The 13,149-nt window shown below is 35.2% G+C and overlaps 1 protein-coding gene across 5 annotated transcripts in view; it reads right to left on the minus strand.

Moving 5' to 3' along the window:
- Positions 1–13,149, minus strand: part of LOC116336647 (hillarin) — a 30,579-nt gene that overhangs the window by 1,232 nt on the left and 16,198 nt on the right. For all 5 annotated transcript variants that reach the window (XM_031760622.1, XM_031760624.1, XM_031760621.1 and 2 more), the window contains exons 5-9: positions 1,650–2,204; positions 1,294–1,520; positions 527–1,226; positions 313–426; positions 65–228 (exon numbers count right to left, since the gene is read on the minus strand). In XM_031760622.1, coding sequence (XP_031616482.1) covers positions 65–228; positions 313–426; positions 527–1,226; positions 1,294–1,520; positions 1,650–2,204 — 1,760 coding nt within the window. The remainder of the gene's footprint in view (positions 1–64; positions 229–312; positions 427–526; positions 1,227–1,293; positions 1,521–1,649; positions 2,205–13,149) is intronic.

Below are 13,149 nucleotides of genomic sequence, written 5' to 3' on the forward strand. Positions count from 1 at the left end.
AAAAAAAACCATGATGAGATTATTAAATTGGTTGGAATGTAAATTCGAGCCAAGAAAAACTTACTTGATGCTAAATGTAACAATGTCGTCGAGTACATTGTGTGTTACATATTTTGAGAGTTTTTTCTCTTCGATTCCATTTTTATGCAATGTTGCCATGAAATCGGTTAACGGACGTGACATTCGGAATTGAAGTTCGATAATGCGACCGGCAAATATCAATGGGCCCTAAAAATATCGAGATTTTTTGTTCCAATTGATTAGTGTGTTCTGATGTCTGCCAAAAACAAAAAAAAATTGGTGGACATTTACTTGATGTGTAATTGGAATGAGTCCAAAGAGTCGGGTTGCTTTTGTCGGTCCCCATTCACCACTAGCACAGTCTGGCAATGGTACCATAACAGTTTGTAATTCATCGCAGCAAATCTAATAATTAAAGAAAAGAATGTATATACATCATTGAATTGCAATTGACCATTTAAAGAGAATTTCTTCTCTTTTTTATTTCGCTGGCCATTGGTCTTACCTTGAATTTACAAACCGATTTAAATTTCATTGGTTCACCGGTTAGATATTCTTGTGGTGTGACTGCATTTGCAAAAATGTCAAGCAAAAATGAACCAGAGCATGGTGCGTGCACACGGAACGTAACAATGTTCCCAATGACCGATTGCATGACAAAACGCTTGAGCGAAACGGCATCGTATGAATCTTCATCACTGTCATAAAATTTCAAATTGTAATGGAATATCAGACAGCCTTGCATATCACTTGGCATTGCAATTTGTACTGTTGCCGCTCCCGTATCATCCGTATAAACAACTGAGCCATAGCCTTCATCAGCAAAATGCAAACCATAGCGAAAGAATAACGATCGAACAAATGGTAAATTTTCAAATTCGGTCAATGTGATTGGACGTTTCAATAGTTGCCATTCCTTTTGTAATGGATAGAATTCGTAAATGAATTCACGTGGATCGGTTAAGAAATAATGATCATCGTATTCATAGCGTAAACTATCATTTTTACCGCGACCCGATTTTGGTGCTTCTTTTGCATTGACTAAATGACGTGCACCCCAATTGCATTGGACAAAACGCCATGCGCCCGCCACATAAACCGCATTCCATGAATTTCGAAAACGTGAATCATGGAATTTAATGCCCGGTTGATAGCCAGCACTCTTTGAATATCCTTTGATTACCACACAATGTAAACCGGCATAACTGCAATTGGACGAAACGAATTTAATTTAATTTTTAAATTTATTTCGATTTTGAATGTAAACGTTACCTGCACAATCGTTTGAATAGAACGTGGTAACTTTCTGTGCCAAATTTGATGCCACGCAAAAGACCCATTGGTGTATCGCCTCTTAAATCATCGTCAAAGTGCATTGTGTTCAAATTTTTCACCGTGATCCAACGGAAAATGGTTCGTGCCTTTTCAATATCGGATGTGCATCGTCCGACCAATTGTCGCACCAAATCGGTGAATGTTTTTTGATCTTCTTGTGCCACCTGAAGTGTAAAATATTGAATTCAGAAAAAGTTTGTGCAGTTTTGTTTTTGCTGTCATTTTTATGGTTAGAAAATTGCGTTTCTTCTTCTTTTTTGCTCTACCGATAATAATAATAATATGTTACTCACCGATATCGCAATCCGATCAACTTCTTCAAATTCAATGGGATCGGTATAGATTTGGAATTTACTGACAGCTGGTGGTTGTGGTTGTGGCGCCACACTTGGATAGCTCATTAACGGTTGAGTAGTTTCGTTAAATTCATCATCCAAGAATATGCTTTCATTTTGCATGAATTCACTGCGCCGTGCACTAATCAATTCCAACATTTCGCTCGATTGTCGATCGACCAGTGCGGCCGTTTCCGATCGTTCGTGTTCGAGCATTTTACGTGTAAGACTTTCTTTCTTTTTCGTTTTACGCAATGTCATATTCTTTTCCAAGTCTTCTTTTTGTTGTTCGTGTCGCAGCGTTAAAATGTTTTGATCTTCACGATTTCGACGTGATGTGGCCAATTCTTTTTCAAATTTATGAGTCAATCGTTCCAATTCACGTTCCCATTCATCTTGCATTTCACTGGTTATCTTTCGTTCTTCATCTTCTCTTTTGCGTGCAAATTTTCTGTATAAATCATCTTCCTCTTTTCGATGCTTCATCTCCAAACGAGCCTGTTCCTCGCGATCCTATACACATTATTCGAAACAAAGTAAAAAAATAAATACATCATTAGAATTATTTACTAAAAAGCGAACAATGAAAAAAAGTTAGCATATTTTCTCTACGGATCCATTTGATTTACACGAATCGATTGGGTGTGGCGAAAATAAGAGCACAGCATGAAATTCTCTCCACACTTAACGCACAGCATAAATATTTAATTTCGAATATAGCATATTCTATAAATTTTCAATCGAATTGCATTGCGTACTCTTCTACGTTTTTTTTAGTTTGGTTGTTCGTTCGCTCGTTCATTTATTCACGCTCATATGCTCAAACTAATTAAATGATGAAAGAAATACTATGATGCGTGCACTTATGGATATGTGCATTTAATTATAGATATTAAAACACCGCTGCGTGCATTCACCACCACGACGATGCAAAGAAATCGGAATTGTGCACGTTTCCTTTGTTCAATTTTTTGTATGCACGCACACACAAAAGAACGTAACACTATATTTTCTTATAAATATTATTTCTCCTGTTGCCCCTTGCATTTTTTTGTACATTTTCTGATTTTCTTTCTACATCTCTCTCTCTCTCTCTCTCTCTCTCTCTATCTCTCGCTTGCTCGTTGTCTTCCTATTTTGCTCAAATCCAAAAATCAACTATCAATTAGGTGATAGTGACAAGATACCAACGTTGTTCACACAATACACATGTTTTTCAGGCATTGCACTCTTTCATGTTCTATTAAATTGTCTTTGTCATGAAATCATTGCTTAAATCAACTTGTTAATCTTTAATTTAACCGAGGCCTGTCTTTCTTTTAATTAGACGGAGATTCATTGTTTGTTTTTCTCTTCATTTATATTTCATATTTATGTCGAGAGAAAGAGAGAGAGAGAGTAAAAGTTTTCATTTGAATATATTTTTCTTAATTATCATGCTCAAGCTTCAAATATCAATGCATTCTGTTTTACATTCTTTTTTTTCTCTGTCAATTAATCAAAAATAAAAAGTTTTTTTCTTTTAAATTTTGAATTTCTAACAAAAAAAAACAAATAATTCGATGAGCAAAATAAATAATGTTCAAAAAGATTTCGTCAATTTCACCATTTCGATGGGTGAAAGAATCTAATGAGTGTGTCGACGACAAATCTCTCGTTAGTGCCATTATAGATTTTGTTTCCAGTTAAAAATCTCTCATCAAAATCAAGTAACGATAATTTGTTTCGACTTAATGATCGGCCGGTACCCTCAAAGTCATCACCAAACAAAAAAATGGAATATACAGATAGGTTCGTGATCGAAAAATGTGGGTTAAACCAATTTTCCATGTGTGAGACAATGAGTAAAATCCAAAAATTGTTCGTTGACTTTTCCACGCTATGAACAAGCATCATACCCAAAATTTAGAAAAAAAATGTGTTTGTAAAGTTGTTTAGCTGTTTATATTTAAGTGACGGTGAACACAATTACTTGGTGTAATATGAACTCGTGTTGCAATCATTAGATGCTTTCAATCTACGATCGTTTTGCGAAAAATCAAATGGTTTGTTTCTTTTTTTCTCAGATGCATGCGAACAATATCTAAACAACGAAAGATGAACGATACAAATTCATCGCCTCTTTTATTTCCAACACATTTGCTAATTTGAATACATACAGCGGAAGTGCCAACCATTTAAAATCGTTCATTGCGATCAACACTGGCGACGTTGAAAATTGTGTGTGAGTGCACGCGTACACGCCACATAAAATTAGCACAATTTTAAGATGATTCGCATTCTTCTCTTCTATTTTACTCTTTCTCTAATTCGCAGTAGGTTAATAAGAACATTATTCATCATTTTATTGATGTGCGCAAAGCGGCAACCGCACAAATGTAAACAATCAAAAATCATCAGCGCATCAGTTGAAGACAATGTGATTCCCAGTTGATGTGTAACACAGACACACAGCGTGTGTTTCAGTGGGCTTTTCGGCATTGTCTTTCTCGCGCTTTTGCCATTCTCGGAGAATTTTTTAGTTTTTTTTTTTTTCAAACCTTCGCTTGCGCGCAAAAACACACACATTCCATTGAATTGTGTGTGCGAAATGTTGGCGCAATGCTTTTCATGAATAGTTCAATCTGACTCATCTGACGTGTATCATCTTTTTTTTGCAGACGAAAAACGTGTTTGCCGTCACGATAAAATTGATTGTTACTGAAAAATAAATAATTTAGGTTGATATCAACGTTTTTCTGGCGCGTATTCAATGCTTCAGGCAAAATAACAGAAAAATATTTATATTCCGATTCAAAGAAGAACCTTTTTTATGATGCTTCTGTTGATTCGGGCTGAAATTTCAATTAAAAGCATTCATCTCTTTTCGACCTGACGATGGTGTCACAAATATATGTTTTGTTTGGATGTGTGCGTCTCTATTGTAAAAGTCTCTCACACTTTTGGGTCGTCGCCATGGCGAGAAAAGAAACATCAAAAATAGACAAACAAAATTTAATTAAGACACACAATCAATTCGCGTAATAAACACGTACCATCTGCAGTATGTTGTCTCTTGGAGTGTGCAAAAAAAAAATCAGAGCATTTGTGATTTGGAAAATTGAAAATAATCAAATGGGAGTAATAATGGCATGGTGAAGGAAGCTACTGCACGTGATGCCGCTAAGAGATATATTGCTGCTGTTTTTTTTCTTTTCTCTCTCTCTCTCTCTCACACACTTTTTGAACAGGAAAATAGTAATTTGGTTGTGCTTTTTTAAATTAAACTCTTTAAAATACAATGAAATGTGTTCGGTTTCGAAGAACTAATTTTTTGTGCCATCGTCTTCTCTCTCTCTCAATCCTCCACCAATGAAAACAAAAAGCAATTCCATTCATCGAAATCGAGCAAATCTTTGATTTGATTTTGATGCGCGCAAAATTCGCCAAACAATAAGATTTGTATGTATAATTTTTGTTTTCAGGGATTTCTTTTCATTCACAATGATGAACGGTCATTTTTGGTTCGTGTCGAAAATATATCTGATTTGAACATTTACATAGAAACTCGTGTACTTATACACCATATTTAGTCAGCATGCAAATGACTTTCATTTTCTTTCATAGACTTTCTTCTATTTTTTTTTTCTTCTTTTAGTTTAAGAAAATTAGTTGATCGTATTCATTCTATTTTTGTATGCCTTCAATGAAAAGTTGCATCGCATTTCTCAAATATTGATGAAATTCATTTTCTCCTGCCATATAATATACCATTTTCGATGGCGAAAAGAACAAAATGTCAAAAGAAAACAATATTCAAAAAGACCGTCAATGTGAATGTATCATTTTCCAACTGTAAATTGTCCAATTGAAAATTGAAGAAATGAAAAAGTTGTGATTGCCAATTTTATGCTCGTTTAAATAATGGTTTCTCAACGAAAATTGCCACATTTAAATCTGATACTTTATCTTCATGGAATGACTAACACACATATGATCAATGTTTGGTCTAGTTTCACAGCTGTTCACAGCCAACACAGGTGAATTGTATTTTTCCTATTCGCCAGATCTTTATCGATGAATTTTGGTGGTAGCTGATGGTGTGCGTGCCAAGAATTATATCTTCATTTACCTTCACAATCGACGAATTTACCTCTTAATTTTTATTATCTGAAACGCTTTTTTGGTCAGTTATTTGATATAAATCATCTCTTTGTATTCTCTCGCCACCTTTTTCTTCTTCTATATCGTGTAAAATCACCATCACAATTTACGTGTAGTAGCAGTGAATGAATCAATTCACCAAATGGAGGAATGAATGGTGATTTGTGTTTGGTGGTAAAACACGCTTGCGTGTGGGTCTGCATTCCAAAAATAAGCGAAGCCAAAAGTTTCATGATCATGAAAAAGGTCAGTTTTCGATTGAAAAGAGTGTAAGAGAGCTAAATTGTATGAACACTTCCCCCCAGTTGTTTGACTCGATTTTCTACACACACACACAAATTTGCTACGAAAATTATTGGCTATATGGCGGTAATAATTGGTCTTTTGTTGATTTTGATGGATGTTTGGCATTATTAAGAAATTTTCAATAGGCTCATCTTGAACCTAAGCCATAATTCGTCGAACAGATGTATTACATCAATTTCAATTGTTGGTGCTTAATCATGGGGCTTTTATGATTTCAAGAATGACCGAAAAAAAAATTGATCGGAAATAACGGAACTATAGTATGTGCAGGCATTTTTCACATATGGTGCAGGCATGTGTGAATGAGATGTTACTTTTCGTGTCGTTTATATGAGGTGAATAGTCATTTTGTAATGTGCCGTTTATTCTTTCTTCTCTTTCATTTATTTTCTATTCGATATCAATGTGCTGCTATTTTGTTGTTCAATGCATATAAATTGTTAATTGATTTTTTTTGTTGTTATTCGATTGCTTTTCGAATAAAATCGAAACAATTTTTCATTTGCATTTAAAAGCCCACTTAAAATCAATTTTAGAAATATAAACTTTTGACGAGCGTATTGTGTAATTAAAGTTAAAGTATGTGAACGGCCTTGCCAATCATGTGGCTCTTTGCAACAAAAGCAAATATCGCATCGAATTGCTCGCGCGCGCGCATTACACCACCAGACTGTCGATCCAAATTTGAAAAGGCGATTCGACGAAAAATCGAGATTTAATCATAAACAGATTGCAATTTAAAATGCGAGATGCAAAGGTGCGCCACATTTACCGCGCCACTCATTGTGTGTGTTCATTTTTTTACGGCATTCGTATAACAATAAAAAAAAACTTTAACAAACAGCATACATATCGCCAAATGGTAACGACTACACAAGTTGTGCGGCACCCACAATCAATTAAATATAATCAACTGTGCAAAAGAGAGTCTTTTTCGCGCTCTGTCGCTCAATTATTTTGGCAAGCATCATATAATTCGCTAATATGATTGTGTTGCGTAGCTGCCGAAACTGTTGCGAACTGTCGTTGCTGCCAAAAATCATTTAACGCGCAAGACAACCAGATTTAAACGGCTATCTTATAAAAGTGGCATTACCAAAAATGGTCAAACTGTGCAACGGAGAATGACGTCGTTTCGATTTCGATTTCGCTCGTTTAACGCTGTATGTTTCAGTTTTTTTTTGTTCGTTGTTGAAATGCGATCAGAATTTATTAAAAGCGAAATTTTTTATCTTTTATATATAAATTCTCTCTTTCATTTTTTGCTCTTCGCTCGGTTGATTTGATGGTTGAATCGATTTTAGTTGCTTTTCAAATGGCGTGAAAATTGATTTTTGTAGTCGGTGCAGCGAAAATAAATATAATTTTCGATTCGAAATTTTTCACGTTCTCTATCACTCGCTGGCCGAGCCATCGCATTTTCTAATCATAATTTTGCCACACACTTGCGGCTCTTGCATATTTACCTTCACCCCGGCCATATTATAAATATCATATATATATTTATAATATATTGCAGATACAGTGGAGTAGCGCGCGGCACGCATTAATCGATACACAGATAAAATAACATCGCCATCAGCTTTTGCTCAACAAGTGTGATTAAAGGCAATACGTGCGCGTGAATATGCAACAAATAAAAGCAACAGCAACAACAACATATGGAAACAGAAAAATCACAGTTTTGTTTTTACTTTCACTTTGCGCCGAGTGCCTTGATTTTTGTTGTTGTTTTTGTTATTATTGCTTATCTATAACTGCGAATGTGGTGCGATGAATGAACACGACGATTTTATATACCAACATCAAATTGACGCTACAAGACAATTGCGACCGTCACGCTTGAAAATCATTTTTAAATCTGGCATTTAACTTTTTCAATTTTTTATTCTCAATTTCTCTCTCTCTCTCCTTGTCTGTCACTTTATTTCGCTTTTATTCTTTATCGTTCACTCTGAGCCATTTTATCGTTCGGTTTTGTAATGAATCGAATTCCACCGTTTCTCGATCACAACGGCCTCAAAATAATTTGGCACTTTTCTCTTTCTCTCTCTTTCACTCATTGAAAGAATGTGGTGGTTGCAATGGTATGCAAGACATCGAACAACAGCAACAAAACGTATTCGATCGAATGATAGTGAAAAACACACAAAAATAGAATGAGCACGTACATTAGCCACACACAAAAAGCGGAAGAGAGAAAGAGAGAGATAGAGATAGACGGAGGGAGAAATTACTTACAACACACAGCCCCAGACAAACAAATCACAATTGACCTAAATTATAAGTGCTACGGTGAATATTTTAAATTCTTTTCGCGGTTCATGCATGCGGTGTTATTTATTTATTTTTTATTCCTCGTTCGTTCGATGTGTCTCTCTTTTCAATCGGTTTTGTTTTTATGTTGTTGTTGTTTTTGTGTTCTCTGGTCAGCGGTTGCTTTGTTTTGGGCATAAAAACACATTTTACTTTTGAATGCGAATCACACGGATGCTAGCATATTGGCAACCACCAAAGACAATCACATTGAATGGACTACGCATTAAAAAAAACTGCAACCGAATAAAGAAGAAGACGATGACGAAAGAAAACCATTTCGATTTCAGCAGCATGAAATTTTAGCAGCATACAACATAAAAAAAGAAGACGACGACGACGAACAAAAACGGTGTAGTTTTGTAATCGATAAAAAAAAAATAAAAGAAGAAAACACAACAGATTTGAGCCCCAAGAGCGGTGTTATATGTGTGCTTGTGATAAATGTGTAATTGTGTGAAGACATCGGTATGATTTAAAGTCAAATGTAAATAATAAACGTTGTGCATTGTGTGATAGATTCGTATATATGTTTGTGTGTAACATAAATCTTGTTCGTTGATGTCGCGACCAACGACAACATCAATTATGGCCAGAAATGGTGAGTGCGAGAGCATATAACGCATTAAAAAACAAATTATGACCACATTCGATAATATCTTTTTCTTTTTCGCTCAGTCCAGCATTTTTTTCCTCTTTCTCTCTCGTATTTATGACACATTGACTAGGCTCTGCATTATTTGTGTTTGCGATTTTTCTTCTGCTCTCGTTCGTCTCTAGCGCACTGAATTTCATACACATTTTACTTGCAAATGGAGAAAAAAAGATGTCCGCATACATCAACATATATGCAATTTACTTTCGCGCGCGCCCGCGACACCATGAAATTTTATTTTTGCACAATAAAGTGCCTAAGTGTCCAGATCAATTCGTGCAAAGTGAATAAATTGTGCAATGACGTTATGTGTGTAAGTGTGTGTGTGCATGAGAAGATGCAAGATTGAGTCAAAATCAAGTAAACCCGATTTGAATTGAATGAAACGCGTTCTACTACATGTACATAAAAAAAATTGTGTGCAAAAGAGTGTTGTGCACACACACAGTTTGCTTGTGCACTAAATAAGACGGTTTTCACCGTTGAAAACAGAAAATGATCCGGCGCAAACATCGTAAAAGTCGTTAGTCGCATATTTTTCTACTGCAAATCTTTGACACACAACATTTTGCCACACTTTAACCACTTTGTTTATTTCACATATATTATTAGGTATGCGAGACTGACGCTCGCCGCTGGTGTTGTGTGTTTTTCCTTTGTATTTTTGCTTGCCGTGTTTTCGTGGGTTCATTGCAACAACAAAAGAAATGCACAACGTGCATTTTATTTTCTTGATTACTTGGACGGCTAAAAACTGATGAGAAATTCATGTATGCATTTAATAATAACATGTATGTTTGTGTGTGTGTTTGTGTGATATTGGCAGAAGAAAGAAAAGTTACATTAATTATGGTTCAAATTGAACGTTGACTGAGTTGAAAACTCGTTACAAGTGTTTGCGTAAACAAAAAACTGTAGACATTTTCCTCTATGAGACTCTCGATTGCCGCATACATTTTCTATTTATGATTAGGCCCCGTTTTAGGTTGTTGTTGTTGTTTTTTTGCAAACATATAGATTCTTGTGCGATGTGAACTTAATTTCGTCTCTACTTTTTTCCCGTGTGTGTCTCTTTCACAATTTTTTTCCATGCACATTCGTCTTTTACACATATTATGCGCGCCAAACGAACTGGTGCACCATTCAAAAATCGAATGAAAATCTGCACAGTCATCTTGTCTCGTTGCAATCATTTGTCTCAACATTCTTGTTGTTCGGTGCCACACACACACACATACACAAATTATTATGCATCGCAGATAAATACACTTTCGATTTGTAGCTGTTTTTGGATGCATATGTAATACAATCACCAACAAGAGTTGTTGTTTCCCTTCACCGAAGCCACCGCGCATAACTGAATCAATTGAATGCATCGAAATTGTGTTACCAAATGCAATATCATCATCAATTCAACTGGTGTACAAATGCGGAAGATGAATTTTATACATAAAAGAGTCAGAAAAGCCAATGGGAACCATTCGACATAAATGAAAATTGAATATTACCTTCGGTTCTTTTTTTTTGTTGTTGTTTTGTTGTGCTTGGACACACACATTTTTACCTCTGGCATTCAAATCTATATGGTATTATTTAAATATGTTATTATGCTATGTGAGGCATATTGCTCTTTTTTTGCTCTATCCATTCAATTTGTTTCCTTTTATAAAGATACAACCAACAGATAATTGCAATTACAATTGTAATGGCTTATTTATCTGTGACTCTTCATTCATTTAGAAAATATCGATTGCGTTCGGCGGAGTGAGTCGTATACATCATTATTTATATTGTGTCGACAATTTTATATAATTATATCATCGTTGAGCAATAACAAACAACCATTTGATGGGGAAGCTAACGAGGTTTTGGTACAATAAAATGTTCATGTCAGTTTTTACTAATCAAATATCGCCAAGTAGTGTTCTCTTTCTTGAAGCCACATTTCTTGCTCGTTAAATTGATTGATTGTCGCCAAAACCGGAAGTATAGTCTACAATTAGTGGTAACGTGTAATAACAACAACTAGGACACCATGATGGTGGGCGCAATTGAAGAAAAAAATCTGTGATTTTGTACACTCTGTGTGTGAAAATCACATATCTGTCTGTCTGTTGGATGCACTTTTTTCTTGCGTTAAAATGATGTAATTGACTGAACGATGGGCAATTATAAAAATGCCGTATGGTACATTAAATAAAACAAATGTCCAATAGAAATCGCGTAACAGCGAGACCAAAGGAAATTAGATAATTATAATACGGCGTCTTTCTATTCGATTTCAATTTGAAAATGTTATAAACCGATGTTTGTATATATACTCGATATTTTGCGAAGGAAGTTTGCAACCAGACTGAGACTGACAGATTGTATTGGGGGAAAAAAATCTCATTCAAAAACAGCGTTTTCCGTGTTCCCTTTTATCAGCATTTACGAATTCGTGAGTAAAATGACAGAAATTTTAACGTTTGTTGTCAGTCTTTGACAACACACAAAGGGCCTTCTTAGAAACGATTTAATTTTCCAACATTATTGAATTCAATTCTCAGTGGGATTGCTACTTTGATTTATGCTAATTGTTAGTGAAGCGGTTTTTTTAATTCAATATAATTCTCCAAGGAGCGATTGTCACTGCTTTTGATTGATTTTCTTTTAGCGGCGATTTTCAAATAAATAGAATTATTTATAAAAAGAGAAGCGGTTTTTTTTCCTGGAAATTTTGTTGTGAATTTTCTGAAAATTAAGTATCGTTTGCATTTATGAGAGAGAGAATATAAAATGTTTATTCAATAAAATAAGATGCGAAGAAACGGTAAAGAGATAAATTGATTCGAGGCAAGTGTAATTTCAATGGACGATCTAGAGATTGGAATTATGCACAGACGGATGAATAACAATGAAAAGTATCAAACGACTGATGATTGAGGGTAATCCATCGTTGAATTAGACTGAAGCATATTGCAGTTGGCAGCAGAAATAGTGCGAAATGAATGACTGTATGCAAAGGTATTTTTGCGCGCGAAAAAAAAAACAAACAAACAAATATTATTGTTTTCTCAGGCATAGAAAATGAAATCATCATATTATTGTATATGATGATATGCGTATATATGTGATGGCCCCCTGTTTGATCCATTTCGCATTTCAAGTGTGAAATTGGTTAAATGGGAGCAATACTATACGCAATTGTGCGAAGGTGATGTTTCATTTGCAATGCTACAAAATTCAAATTCAAATGGAATCGATTCCAATGCGCGCACCGAACACAAATAATTATCATAACAAGAGCGAAGATGTGCGATTGCCTTTCAATGATTTCAATCAATTGTTAGTGTTCGGAATGGATTGTTGCAATTGCAAAGCACCAAACAGCAGCTGCAGAGCCATTGCAGCAGTAAAAGCATATATTTGCCTTTGGGTTAAGTTTTATTTGATTCCATGTTGACGAGATTTAGCTACATCTTCATTGTAGTTTGAAGACACTTAAAAACACCATTGTGTTCAAATTATGTAGATGCTGTGCAAAACATGACAGTGCAAGAAGTTGAAGAGAAGAAAGACAGAGAGATGAGAATAAAAAAATTCATAAAATCCGTGACTGTTGACTGCTGATCCGATATATATACATGGTGTATGAAATGCCGTTGGAGTGAAGAACAGTGTGCGCCGCGTACATATATGGGAGTACGTACATTTTACGCACTAATTCAATATTCACTTAATAAAAACAGTTAAACCCATTAACATTTTGACGTCATACACACATTATTCACACAAACCGCCGCATATCTTATTGCAATGGATCATATGACTGCTTGCTTTTCCATTTACCCTCGTTTAATTTTTCATTTGCAGAACAATTTCAACATTCCGAACAACATTGTCATCTTCTTCATTTTAAGATGAAATATAAAGAGAATCCACCTTAAGACACGTTGCAACACATCGCACAAATATTCTGATAGATGCTCTCCTCCTCCTCCTCCTCCTCTCTCTCTCTCTCTCTCTCTCTCTCTCTCTCTCTCTCTCTCTCTCTCT

This window comes from Contarinia nasturtii, unplaced genomic scaffold, assembly GCF_009176525.2.
Source record: "Contarinia nasturtii isolate CC-2019 unplaced genomic scaffold, AAFC_CNas_1.1 Cnas_scaffold_187, whole genome shotgun sequence".
Lineage (NCBI taxonomy): Eukaryota > Metazoa > Arthropoda > Insecta > Diptera > Cecidomyiidae > Contarinia > Contarinia nasturtii.